The sequence below is a fragment of the Cervus elaphus genome, chromosome 5 (genome assembly GCF_910594005.1).
Source record: "Cervus elaphus chromosome 5, mCerEla1.1, whole genome shotgun sequence".
NCBI lineage: Eukaryota > Metazoa > Chordata > Mammalia > Artiodactyla > Cervidae > Cervus > Cervus elaphus.
Window position 1 is genome coordinate 15,088,353 of NC_057819.1, and position 12,684 is coordinate 15,101,036.

The following is a 12,684-nucleotide window of genomic DNA, read 5'->3' on the forward strand; positions in this document are numbered from 1 at the left end:
ACAGTCCTGTGCTTATCCTCAGCATAGCATTTATCATGGAATTTTGTAAAAACAACTGTTTCCTTGTCTGTCTTCCATTAGACAAGAGAGAATAGGGAACCTATGCTGGTTTTAAAATGTCTACAAATTGATACTCCTCACCTTGATTACTGACTTGGTTCTAACAAACAGAGTATGGTAGAAGTGACTATATATAATTTCTATGATCAGGTCATAAAATGCAGCGCAGCTTCTTGCCACTGAGCCTGTGGAAAGGCCTGGGGGTGAGGACCTGAGGCCTCCTGCCAATAGCCATGTGAGTGGTCACCTTGGTAACAGATGCTCAGCTGTCAAACCATCAGATGAGACTGCAGCCCCAGTCAACATCTTGACTGTGACCTCATGTGAGATGCTGAGCCAGCTCAGAACCACTCCCAAACTCCTGACCACAGAGACTTGAGATCATAAATGTCTTTTTAAGCCACTAAGTTTTTGACAATTCATTAATACTAGGCACGCAATACAAAGCTATTGCATGAATAAATGAATGAGTGAGTCAGGCAATTTGCCATGTTCGCATCATCAGTTAGAAACCAGGCATGTAGGTTTGCTATGGTCTCTCTACTACAGCCCGCTCAGACCCCTCCCCCCATAATTTCACCCAGAAATCTTCAGACAGATGCCTTTCCCTTCCAAAAGGGAAGTGCCCCTCTGCCCAGGCTGGGGCTCTGAAGAGCCTGGGTTGGGCCACCTACCCGAGTGCAAAGACATCCGAGTGTTTGGAGAAGGGGAGCTTGTCCTCCTCTGTGTCGGGAGACAGCTGGCGGATGATCTCTGGGGCCAAGTGGCACAGCCAGCCGTTCTGGATACGCAGCTTGTCATCACGCCTGGAGAAGTGAAGCACAGAGTGAGCCCTGTCTCACAGCCCAGAGAGGACTGGTCTTCCATCACTGACTGCTGTCCCTGGACCATCTCTGCTGGCTTTCTTCCGTTCCTCCCCTGCCCTGTGCTCCCCATCAGGCACTACCTGACCTTGTACTTGAGGCCAAGACCCAGTGGGAGGTACAAGACAGGATGGTCTGGAGAGACATTCAACGCCCAAACCGTCATCCTGTTCCTTCACCACTGAGGCACCCCCTCCTCCATCTTCATCGAACAAATAGAGCTGGTCCTCGTTATTCATGGCACTTATGTTCTATACAGAGCTTCGGTAAACACTGGCTTAGTGAATACTGAGAGCAAACCAGTCAACCCTAAAGAAAATCAGTCCGGAATACTCATTGAAAGGACTGATGCTGAAGCTGAAGCTCCAATACTTTAGCTACCTGCTGCGAAGAGCTGACTCACTAGAAAAGACCCTGATGCTGGGAAAGACTGAAGGCAGGAGGAGAAGTGGGTGACAGGAAGAGATGGTTGGATAGCATCACCGACTCAATGGACATGAATTTGAGCAAGCTCCGGGAGTTGGTGATTGACAGGGAAGCCTGGCGTGCTGGGCCATAAAGAGTCAGACACGACTGAGAGACTGAACCGACTGAGTTAATACTCCTGGAGGAGATATACAATATATACACTTGCATGCATGTGTCTCATATACATTAATCTTAAATCCTAAAAACAACTCACTCATCCTTGTCTAGTTTATTTTGCACAAGAGAAAATGGGGCTCAGAGGTATTAAGTGACTTGCTCTGAGGCCGCCCTTCTACCAGGGAGGCAGAATTGCAAAACCCACCCAACTGGCCCCAGAGCTGGAGCTTCTTGCCCTGCACTGCACCACCCACTCCCATGTCCATCCCTGGTCGCCTCCAAGTGAGAGCCGAAGCAAGACTGCATAGCAGCCTCTCCTTGGACCTCAGCTGGGAACATGTGTATTGGCTGACCTGATAGAACACATCCTCTGCGAGAAAATAGGACTCAAATCCATTCATTAAAAGAACAAACAAACCATTAGTTCACAGGGTCCAATGAGTTCTTGCTTCTAGAATTGGGGACACCTGCAGGGGTTTAAGGGCCCATCTGCTGCTTACTAGCTGTGTGTCCTTGAACAGACCTGAGTCTCCACTTTCCCATCTGTGAAATGAACACATGAACTTGAACTCCAGATGACTGGTGCAAGAATGAAAAGGAGAAGGGTTGGGTCAGCTGCCAGGGCCACATGATTCCTGGACACCATTATTCCCTGTGGATGTTTTTGCGCCTTGAGGACTCAGAAACGGAATGGAGGTTAGAGTCCAAAGCAAGAACGTCATCCAAGAGAGAGGGGTCGTGTCCTGGGCCAGCCGCCCTTCTCCTGGCATGACCAGGCTGTGTGGGGTGGGATGCTGCTGCCAGAAGGACAAATCTGCCAGTTCCCATCTCACTCAACAGCCCCTTCTGCCTCCTCCTGACTTGCTGGGGCAGTGGAGCTTTGGAACTGTAAGGCTGGGTTACTCGATAACCATCATCCTGGGGTGGATGTAGGCACATGCCTGGCAGGGGGCTGGGACCCAGGCCTGGCACAGACACCCTGGGCTGTCCTGTTCCCCTGGTGATGGGCCTATCAGTGACCAACCCAAATTGTCTTCATTATGGGTATCACTATAGGTGGCTGGCATGATAGCATTGGCATCTTAAATGACACCTTTTCTGGATGATGGCAGAACAGCTGTAGGCAAAGCAATGCTGGGGATGGGCTCAGGGAAGCCCCGGAGTCTGTCTGGATGTCCAGAATGTGCTCACTTTTACTGTGACTCTCACCCTTGCCTCAGGCCTGGCTGATCTCCCCTTTCTGGGCATGGAGCACTGTGGATGCCCCACGGTCTGATTGAGGGAAGGGCAGGAAGGCAAGTAACTCCTGCTGAGTGCCTACTGTATGCCAGGAGTTCCAGTCCATTTAATTCTCAGGCGCCCACAATCAACTGGGTATCACCACTGTTCTATGGGTGAGGCAATAGCCTCAAAATGTTTAAGTGTGTGCGTGTGCTCAGCTGCTAAATCGTATCCGACTCTTGGTGACCCCATAGACTGTAGCCCTCCAGGCAAGTTTGTCCATGGGATTCTCCAGGCAAGAATACTGGAGTGGGTTGCCATTTCCTTCTCCAGGGGATCTTCCCCACCCAGGGATCAAAGCCATGTTCTCTGGCACCGGCAGGCAGATTCTTTACCACTGAACCACGTGGGAAGCCCAAAAAGCTTAAGTGACCCTCCCAAAGCCACGGAGATAAAAAGTGAAAAGAACTAAGATCCGTTTGATTGCTAGTCTTTAAAACTCCAGCAACTAGACTCCTAACCACAATTCTACAAGAATTCCACGGCACCGTTTGGGAGCAAAGTTCTGAATTAAGCCCTATTTTCCCAGCAACAGGGAAAAAAGCACAGGCAGGCACTGATGGCTCCTCCTGGGTAGCCAAGTGATGTGGGTCTCTGGTGCGGAGGTGCTACTGAGGGTTCCCTGGCCCCGTGTGACACTAATTGGGTTTGCACTGATAACCAGACTGGGCCACGGTTGGGGGTGGGGTGCTATCTGGGGGACAAGGCCAGAGCCATCTTGCCCTTGATTTGACTTCTCTTCCTGGTTGACATGGGGCCTCCATGAATAAGCTGAAGGTCATTCCATTTCTCTTTGCTTTTTCTTCAGTCTATGGCTTCAGAAAACCATGAATTAATGGGGAAAAAAGCAGAGGCCCTGCCCCGCTTACCCCAACTTGGGGGAAAAGCCACTGGCCAGGAGGATGAGTGTGGACCTGCCACCAGGAGGGAAGAATCTGATTTTTTTTTTTAAAGAGCCTTGAACTAGGTTAAAAAAGACACCTGCTGAGCCTCTTTGTGTCTCGACACTAAGTACTTAGGTTCATAGTGACATCACCAACTGCTTTCTCTGCCCTTGACCTTGAGGTGATGGAAAAAGCTATTCCCCAACCAGGAAAATGGAACCTCAGTGAGTTCCTGGCTTCTTAGGTTCTGCCTTGATGACCCTCTCCATCTATCTATTAATTTCCTGTCTCCTTATTTTCTTATCTTAGGGACTATAGATCATTTTGGAAGATGAATCTCTTTGGGTGAAGTAATATCTGAAAACAAACAAACAAACCCTTAAGCTTCTGATTGTTACTGCATCGCAAAGAACAGCAAGATCAGGTTTCGCCAAATCTCAGATGGTCTGACTGAGATTCAGAGTATTATAAAGCATGAACAAAATTCACTGTGCCAGGAGGAGTACTGAGGCTCCTGGGGCATACCTCAAAGAGATCAGAGATTCCCCAAATCAGCTGAAACAGGAGTACAAATAGAGAAGCCTGGAGGGGGGGTGCAAAGCTGTCTTTTTGGAGAGGCATACCATTTGTTATAGAGGCGTGATTAGAGAAAACACACTGGGTTTAAAGTGTGTGTGTGTGCGCGCGTGCACGCGTGAGCACAACTCTCCAAATTAAAAGTTACAAAGGGCAGACCTTTGGAATTATGGGTTGTTTATTTGGGATCCCGGCTGTTTCTTCACTGGTCAGCTCAAGGCAGCTTGCTCCAGCGTGAGTGGTGGCTAAGATTTAATTACTTAACAATAGTTAATGATCCTCCTGGGTGATACTGGGGAGGTATATGCAAATTCATACTAATTAGAACAGCTCCACAGTGGCTGTTGTTTGTAGTGCTTGATGTGCTCCAGGCACTGTGCTGGACATTCGCTGTGTGCTATCTTACTCTACCCTCATAAAGACCCTAAGGTAGGCATCATCATACCCATCATTTTTCTTGCAGGAACGTGAAGGCACAGTTAATGAGTGGCCAAGCCACACTAGGCCCTGGGTGGGTCTGACTTTAAGTCTCTTGCTCTCAACTATACTCCAGCTGCACTAAAATGAAGGAATTCATATGAAAACTGAGCAAGGGTGCTCGGGTGAGTCCAACTTCCATGTGCGTGCTTGGAGTAAGGAGAGAGTCCTCGGGTGAAATTCAAGGGCAAGGGCATTGCAGGACTGAGGGAAGCTCTGTGCCCATTCAAAGGCACCCCTTCCAAGACAGGCCCCGTGGGACTCGGAGCCTGACCTGGGCACCAGCATTGACCACGGGCATAGCAGCCTTGCCCCTCGGTTAAACGATCTCAGGTCCAGTATCATGTCTAGGTCACTAAAGCCATATGGGTGACTTCCCATCCCCTGACCGCCACCTCTCGAGAACCCCTCGGGGCCCTTCCAACCAGCACTCACCTGCCAGCCTGCAGCACCCCGGAAATGCTGAAGAGCCCGAAGTCTGTGATCACCACTTTGCCGTTGTCGTAGAAGACATTCTTGGACTTGAGGTCCTTGTGCAGGATCCCCTTGGCGTGGAGGTAGCCCATGCCCTGCAGGAGACACACCTGTGTGCTCACTGTAGCCTGGCCTGGGCTCATGGTTCACACGCCCTGCCTTTCCATGAGACCACAAACGCTGAACAGCTGCAGACCTGGGGCCCAGACACCCAGGCTTGCAAGTAGGGTGGAGAAGGCATGGCAAGTGGGAACAGGCAGGGTCCCCCAGGCAGAAATCTGCCACCAGCCTCAGATCATAGCAAAACCATCTCCATCTAAGTGCTTCTGCTTCCTGAAGAAGAAGCAAGGGAAGATCTCCCCTGAGAGAAAGGGGCAGGGCCAAATCTGAAAACAGGGCCCCTAAGAGAAAGGAATCCCTTAGATCTTATTCCACACCACTGCAGAAATTCACTTATGTTCCTCAAGAGACGTGTCATGAGGCAATAATCAAGAACATGGAGAAGGGCTTATGGGAGGTCAGGCTCAAGGGTGAAATACCTAGATTTCTATTTTTGCCTTAACGAGCAGTCACAGTTTTATTTCTTTTTTGAAGTTCAGCCCTAACACATCCAATGGAAAATAAAAACCTGAATACAACGGAGTCACGAGGTACCCACCGGAAAACAGGATGTTCCCGTTTGTTCTAATCCCAAACAACACCTAACAAGTTGATATTTTCCCAGCAGCTATGGAGAGAGATGGTTCACACTCATGGGAATTCAAGGATTCAGGGGGTAAGGAATTCTAGTAATGAGAAGAGCCCCCTGGTCCCTGCACACACCCAATTATCCTGACAACGGGACACCAGAAGGATACCAAACATTGGCTGACCATCTCTAATGGCTGTTTCAGCAAAATTCTTAACACACACATGGCCTGGTGTCATTCAGGTCAAGTTTAATTTCTTCTAAGCCCAAACTGTTGGTCTGAAGCCAGACTGTGAGTCTCAGGATGGGGCTGGGTCTTTCTGAGGTTCAGGGAAGAGGCCCCAGACCCGATGGTACCTTCACAATTTCTTGGGCAATCTGCCTCGTTTTGTTGACATCCAAGACGATCTTGGCGTCTCTCACCACAGAATAGAGTGTCCGGCCCTTACAGAGGCTGGAAAGCAAAAGAACAAAATTAATGGTTGGCAATTGTTAAGATAAGGGCCACCCACAACAGCTATTGAAAGCGACACACAGAGGGAATTCTCAAGTGGTCCAGTGGTTAGGACTTGGCGCTTTCACTGCCAGGGCTCAGGTTTGATCCCTGGTTGGGGGACAAAGATTCTGCAAGCTGTGCGGCACACTCGAAAAAAGTGACACATAGAGAGTGGGGCGTGTGTGGACACGCCACTATTACGCCTGTGAGATATTAAGCCTGCTACTGGACCTTGATTCTGGTTCTGGGATGCAGGTCTGGGAGCAAGTCCTTTGGGGTTCTTCAGGATCTTCACCAGCTTCCCCCTGCACCCTTCGGCATCCAAGGATACCTTTAGAGTCTAGCCTAGCCCAGAAGCAGGAATGCCACGTACTGTCTAACCCAGGCTCTCACAGGTGAAAATATGCTCGAAACCTATAACTTCTGTGTGGGAGTCCACAGACAGCACTCAGACAGGGCACTGCTGGCCCCTCATCCCACTTGCCATCACTTGCCAGGAGCCACTGGTGTGTGGGGACAGTGACGAAAGACCAGCAAAGCCATCGCTGATGTGTACTAAGTGAATGATATATTCAAGCCTTTGGACAGGGGTGTGTAAACACCAGTAACACTCCCCCAAACCAGATGCCTTCTAGACAGAGGATTTTCAAACTATTTTCAGCCTCATTGAGTTTACTTTGAGGACCAGTGGTTCAAGATGAATGACAAGATGAAAAAGGACATTATACAGTGACAGTAACACCTCATTTAATCGCCGGCATGTTTATCCATCCGTTTCCTCTGCAATGAGCATGATTCCTGGTGCACACAGACCATGCACTCGATGAACAGTCACCAAATGAATGAGAGAATGAATGAGTTCTAGATGCACCATGGCATCCCCAGCACCTAGGACCACATCTCGCTCACCGCACCCACTACTGGCTGAAAGAAGCAGGAAGGACACTAGGAACGTTCGTTTTCTGTGTCAAAATGATGGCATGAATTTTTCTTTTAATCTGTGACTTGACTGCTAAAATGTTCTTGGCATTGTGTTCATTGCTTTAGTAGTTACCAAGCCCTGCTGTGGGCTAGAATTAGCTGAGATCATGTGGTTATTTATAGCCAGAACCCTGGTCTCCAAAGGGCTCTGCTCTTCACCTACCATGTGTCTTTGTGTCTTTCAGTGGGTTACCTAACCTCTCTGGGCCTCAGGTTCCTCATCTATCAAGGGAACTAAGGAGACCTAGCCAGAACGTTAGTATAAGGACTGAATGAGAGAGAGATCTCTCTCATTGGTGTCCACAGTGGTTAGGACAGGGGTCTAGTGTCAGATTGGGTTAGAACTGTCATTTGTCTGTAATGTGTGACCCTGGGCAGGAGAGTTAACCTTTCTGAGCCTCAGTTTCAGTATCTGTAAAATGGGGCCAATACAGATTTTGGTTTTATAAGGTTTCTTAGGAGAATCACATGAAGTCAGGTGTGTCAAGGGTGTAGGCAATTCTCCATGCCCAATATAGTCACTATTCATGAAATGCTGGCTATTATGAGAGGTGGTAAATGATCAATAAAATGGTGAACATACACACACATACTTGTGTGCAAATATATATGTAAGAATTATATATTTATATAGACGTCACATTGGTCTGTCCATGTATTATCTACCCATCTATCCACTTACTCATCATGCTACTTATAATCACTCATGATCTTCGACTACGGTTGGTTTCTTCACCTGCTTGAGGTGAGATTCCCAGGGTAGCTGACTCACAGAGAGGCTGATTCTCCTGTCCAAGGCTGCCCAGTTTGTTGGCGGGTGGCAGCCATGGTGACTCAGGGCTGTCCCCTCTTGCTGTCTCAGGCGGTGCGTTTGCTGTGGCTGCCAGAGGCGAGGTGGAGGAGGGGGGAGTGGGCTGCACAGCCAATTAAACCGAAGTGACATTTAAGTATTCAGGATGGTGGAGACCGTGGGTGGATTCCCTTGCCCAGAGATGCTGTTCCTGAATAGTCACCTACGCTGATTACCCACCAGAAGAAATATTATACGTCCCCACCGTAGACAGCATGGTGAACAATTGCAATAGGCTCCGAGACTCCTAGACTCTCAGGGTGATTGTGTAGAAGTTGCAGGATTCAAATGTCCATCCCTGTCTCCTTTCCCCTGCTCACACCCTCCTTTCCAGAAGCAGCTGCTAAAGTCTGTGCTTCTCCTTCCACCTTAGGGCATCTGGAGCCCCGTGGACACACACACACACACACACACACACACACACACACACACACACACACACAGACTGGTAGGATATCAGTTGGTAAGATCACAACTTGGCACATCCACTAAAGTGAAATATGCAAATAAGCCAGGACCAGCAATTCCTTCCCTAAGCATGTACCCAGCAGGCATGCATACTCACATTGACCTACAGACATGTACCAGAATGTACCAGAATATTCTAGAATGTTAATAGCAATTCATTCATATTAGCCCCAGACTGGAGCCTACCCACATGTCCACCAACAGAAAAATGATGATGTATCCATGTAACAAAATATATTCATACTGGATTATTAATAAGCAAATGATTGCTAATTGCAAAAGACATGAAGTTCTAAACAAATGCTGAGCAAAAGAAGCCACACAAACACGGAATGATTCCATTTATATGAAGTCCAAAAGCAGATAAAACTGGTTTATGTGCTACAAGTTAGCACAGCAGTGGAGGCTGGAACGGGCGTGAGGGGTGCTGGGGGCAGGTGATGCTCTGTGTTTTGATGGGGATGTTGGTTATATGGATGTGTGTTTAGTGAAAATTCATCAGGCTGAGCTCTTAGGATATGAACACTGTGGTAGGTACATTATCCTTCCAAAAAAATCTACTTTAAAAGAAGTCAGTGATTATTGGGCATATACCTCAAGAAAACCCAAACTGAAAGAGACACATGTACCCCAATGTTCATTGCAGCACTATTTACGATAGCTAAGACATGGAAGCAACCCAGATGTCTATCAACAGGTGAATGGATAAAGAAGCTGCGGTACATACATACAATGGAATATCACACAGCCATGAAAAAGAACACATTTGAATCAGTTCTAATGAGGTAGATGAACCTATAGCCTATTATACAGAGTGAAGTAAGTCAGAAAGAGAAAAACAAATGTTGTATATCAACACATTTATATGGAATCTAGAAAGATGGTACTGATGAACCTATTTGCAAGGCAGCAATGGAAACACAGACGTAGAGGACAGACTGCTGGATACAGTGGGGAAGGAGAGGGTGGGATGAATTGAGCGAGGAGTATGGAAACATACATATTACCATATATAAAATAGACAGCCAGTAGGAATTTGCTGTATGACACTGGAAGTTCAAATCAGGTACTCTGTGATAGCCAAGAGGGGTAGGATGGGGTGGGAGGTGGGAGGGAGAGAGGTTCAAGAAGGAGGGGACATGTGGATACCTATGGCTGACTCATGTTGATGTATGGCAGAGACCAACACACTATTGTAAAGCAATTATCCTCCAATTAAAAATAAATTTTAAAAAAATCAGCATGGAAAAGATGAACCATTAACACATGGTGTTGAGATAAAATCTCAGCCAATATTGGCACCCCAGGTATCCATTTCTAAATGCTTCACACAGTCCAAAGGGACAGTGCCTTCAGGGGAAAGGGGAGTGCCAGGCTGTGCCTGCTCGGGTGTGTATAGGTGGCTGAGTGAGAGTAGGTGTAGGCTGAGGGCTGAGCTCTGAGCCGGAATAGGCACTGGGCAGGCGTATGAGTGGCTGAGGCCCCAACAGTGCAGGCAGGTCAGTCCAAGTATCCACAGCAACTGCTCTGAGCGTGGGATTTCTGTGGCTAATGCCAGTGCCCTAAAAGCCACTGTGGATGCACAGCGGGGAAGGGAAGGGAGGATGGGATGGTTTTCTGAGCACGTGTGGGACCTATCTCACTCCCAGCCTCCTCTCAGCATCCCTGCAGGGTCCACCTTGTCACCCACCTCTTACAGGTGAGGACGCAGACACCCAGAGGGGCTGAGGACCTGTGTCAGGGACACACAGCCACAGCATCCACGGTGCGGATGCCCAGGCACTGGACATGATTCGGGGGCCACGAAAGAGACACAGAGCGGAGGGAATCCAAATTCCAACTCTACCCTTTACGGCTTGTTGGGTGACCTTGGGAAGTGACTCCAACCTTGGCTTCCTCATGTGTAAAATGGGGACAATAGTAGCAATACCAGCTAACACGGGCCAAGCCCTTTCTATGTGCCTGATGCCAGTCTAAGCCTAAGAACCCAGGAGGTGGGTACTCTCTTGGTGTTTCATTGATTCCAATGGGCATTTCTTCACATTGTAACGAACATCTTTGAAATCAGAATGCGTTTTGCATTCGTGGACAGGTGACAGTTTCACAGGCACTGCCTTTCTCTGGAGAACATAGAAGAAATGACACATGTTCTAGTCGACGGCATCCTTGATTTCATCGAGTTTTGGATCAGCCGCATTTCTGCAAATGAGGCTCAGAGAGGTGAAGTCAGCCTGGGATTTGAACCCAAGCAGGCTGGCCCCAGGGTCTATGTTCTTAACTCCCATCTTCTGAGTCTTAACAATTTTTTTCAGGCTCCAACACATCATCGGCCCTCAGTAAATGGTGGCTGTAATATTGCTACTAACATCACCGATGGCAATGAAGATTAATGAGGTCCGCTGCTAGCAGTCAGTCCGGAGGTCAAGAGAAGGTGTTTCAGAGGCTTACGGATATATTTAGAACCTCTCTAGCTTCTGGGGCATAGGCCCAAGAGTTAGTGTACACACAGCATCTCTCTTTGCAACAAAGATCGTGTTCCTCCTAGAAGAGGAGCAAGGACTGGGAATTTCCCATCTTATCTACAAGTCACTGTCCCTCCCAGCCCTGGCCCCAGGCAGCTCATAGAAGCCTGTTTTTGATCCCACATCCCAGGTAACACAGTAAACCTTTGGTGTGGCAAGTGTAAGATTTCTATTGTAAACTGGCCTAAAAGAGGCTTGTCAGAACTGATCAGATAAAACCATCTAGTGGGTTTCTCTCCAAGGGCCTCTGTCCAAACTGGCTCATTCTGCCAAAACAGTGACTGGGAAAGAAATCTGAACACCGTAGCAGCTGTTTCCTTTCTCTCCCACAAACTCCTCACCATGAAAGCCAGGGAGCCAAGCCAGTGTGAATGGTGGGGAGTGGGGGTGGGAGGCAACTTTCTCTGAAGACTGACAGACCGGCTCCCAGTCCATCTCTGCCCCCTCTGAGCCCACACCCGTGGGGACTCACTGTGGCTCACCTGTGTTCCCACCGGTAACTGGTCAATTCAGTACCAGTCCCCCAAAGATATCCACAGGCTCCCCTGGTGACACAGTGGTAAAGAATCCACCTGCCAATGCAGGAGACATGGCAGATGCAGGAGACAGGGGGTCAATCCCTGTGTCAAGATCCCCTGGGGAAGGAAATGGCAACCCACTCCAGTATTCCTGCCTGGAAAATTCCATGGACAGAGGAGCCTGGCAGACTACAGTCCATGGAGTCGCAGAGTCAGACATTACAGAGCATGCATGTGCAAAGAATATTTACGTGCAAAAGAGATTCTGCAGCTGTGATTGAATTAAGGTTCTTGAGGTGGGGAGATTACTCTGGAGGATCAGGGTGGGTCCAACATGTCATCACAAGGGTTCTTGTAAAAGGAAGGCAAGAGTTGAGTGAGGGAAGGTGGCAAGTGAACTAGGAGGCAAAGGAGAGGCAGAGGGAGATCTGAGGATGAAGACAGAAGAGGAGGCTGAGTGACGTGACGTGAGAAGGACTCAATCAATCTTTGCTGGCTGTGGGAATGGAGAGAGGGGCTGCAAGCAGGCAGCCAAGAGAAGCTGGAAAAGGCAAGGGGTAGGTTCTCCCCTAGGACCTCCACCTCCCTCCCTGAACAGAATGCAGTGCTGTCCAAGCCCTGATTGTAACCCTGTGAGACCCATTTTGGACTTCCAACCTTCAGAGCTATATGTTTTTGTTGTTCCAAGCCACTGAGTTCGTGGTAATCTTACTGCAGCAAGCAACTTACTCAGGGGTAGTAAGTTGTATTGCAGACGGGCTATGAGGGGGAAATGGGATCACAGAAGCCCAGTGCTTGGCCCAGCGACTGGCCAGAAAGTGTACTCCTTGAACATGGCTCACATCATGCTTAATAATGTTAGTGTTATTTCTAATAGTATTATGTCTAATAATATTCTAATATTACCACTAATAATAATGCTGAAGGAAATGGCAACCCACTCCAGTATCCTTGCCTGGAG

At 48.4% G+C, this 12,684-nt stretch overlaps 1 protein-coding gene across 2 annotated transcripts in view; it reads right to left on the reverse strand.

Moving 5' to 3' along the window:
• KSR2 (kinase suppressor of ras 2) overlaps positions 1–12,684 on the reverse strand; it is a 426,399-nt gene that overhangs the window by 12,582 nt on the left and 401,133 nt on the right. For both annotated transcript variants that reach the window (XM_043901784.1, XM_043901785.1), the window contains exons 15-17: positions 6,246–6,342; positions 5,162–5,295; positions 735–866 (exon numbers count right to left, since the gene is read on the reverse strand). In XM_043901784.1, coding sequence (XP_043757719.1) covers positions 735–866; positions 5,162–5,295; positions 6,246–6,342 — 363 coding nt within the window. The remainder of the gene's footprint in view (positions 1–734; positions 867–5,161; positions 5,296–6,245; positions 6,343–12,684) is intronic.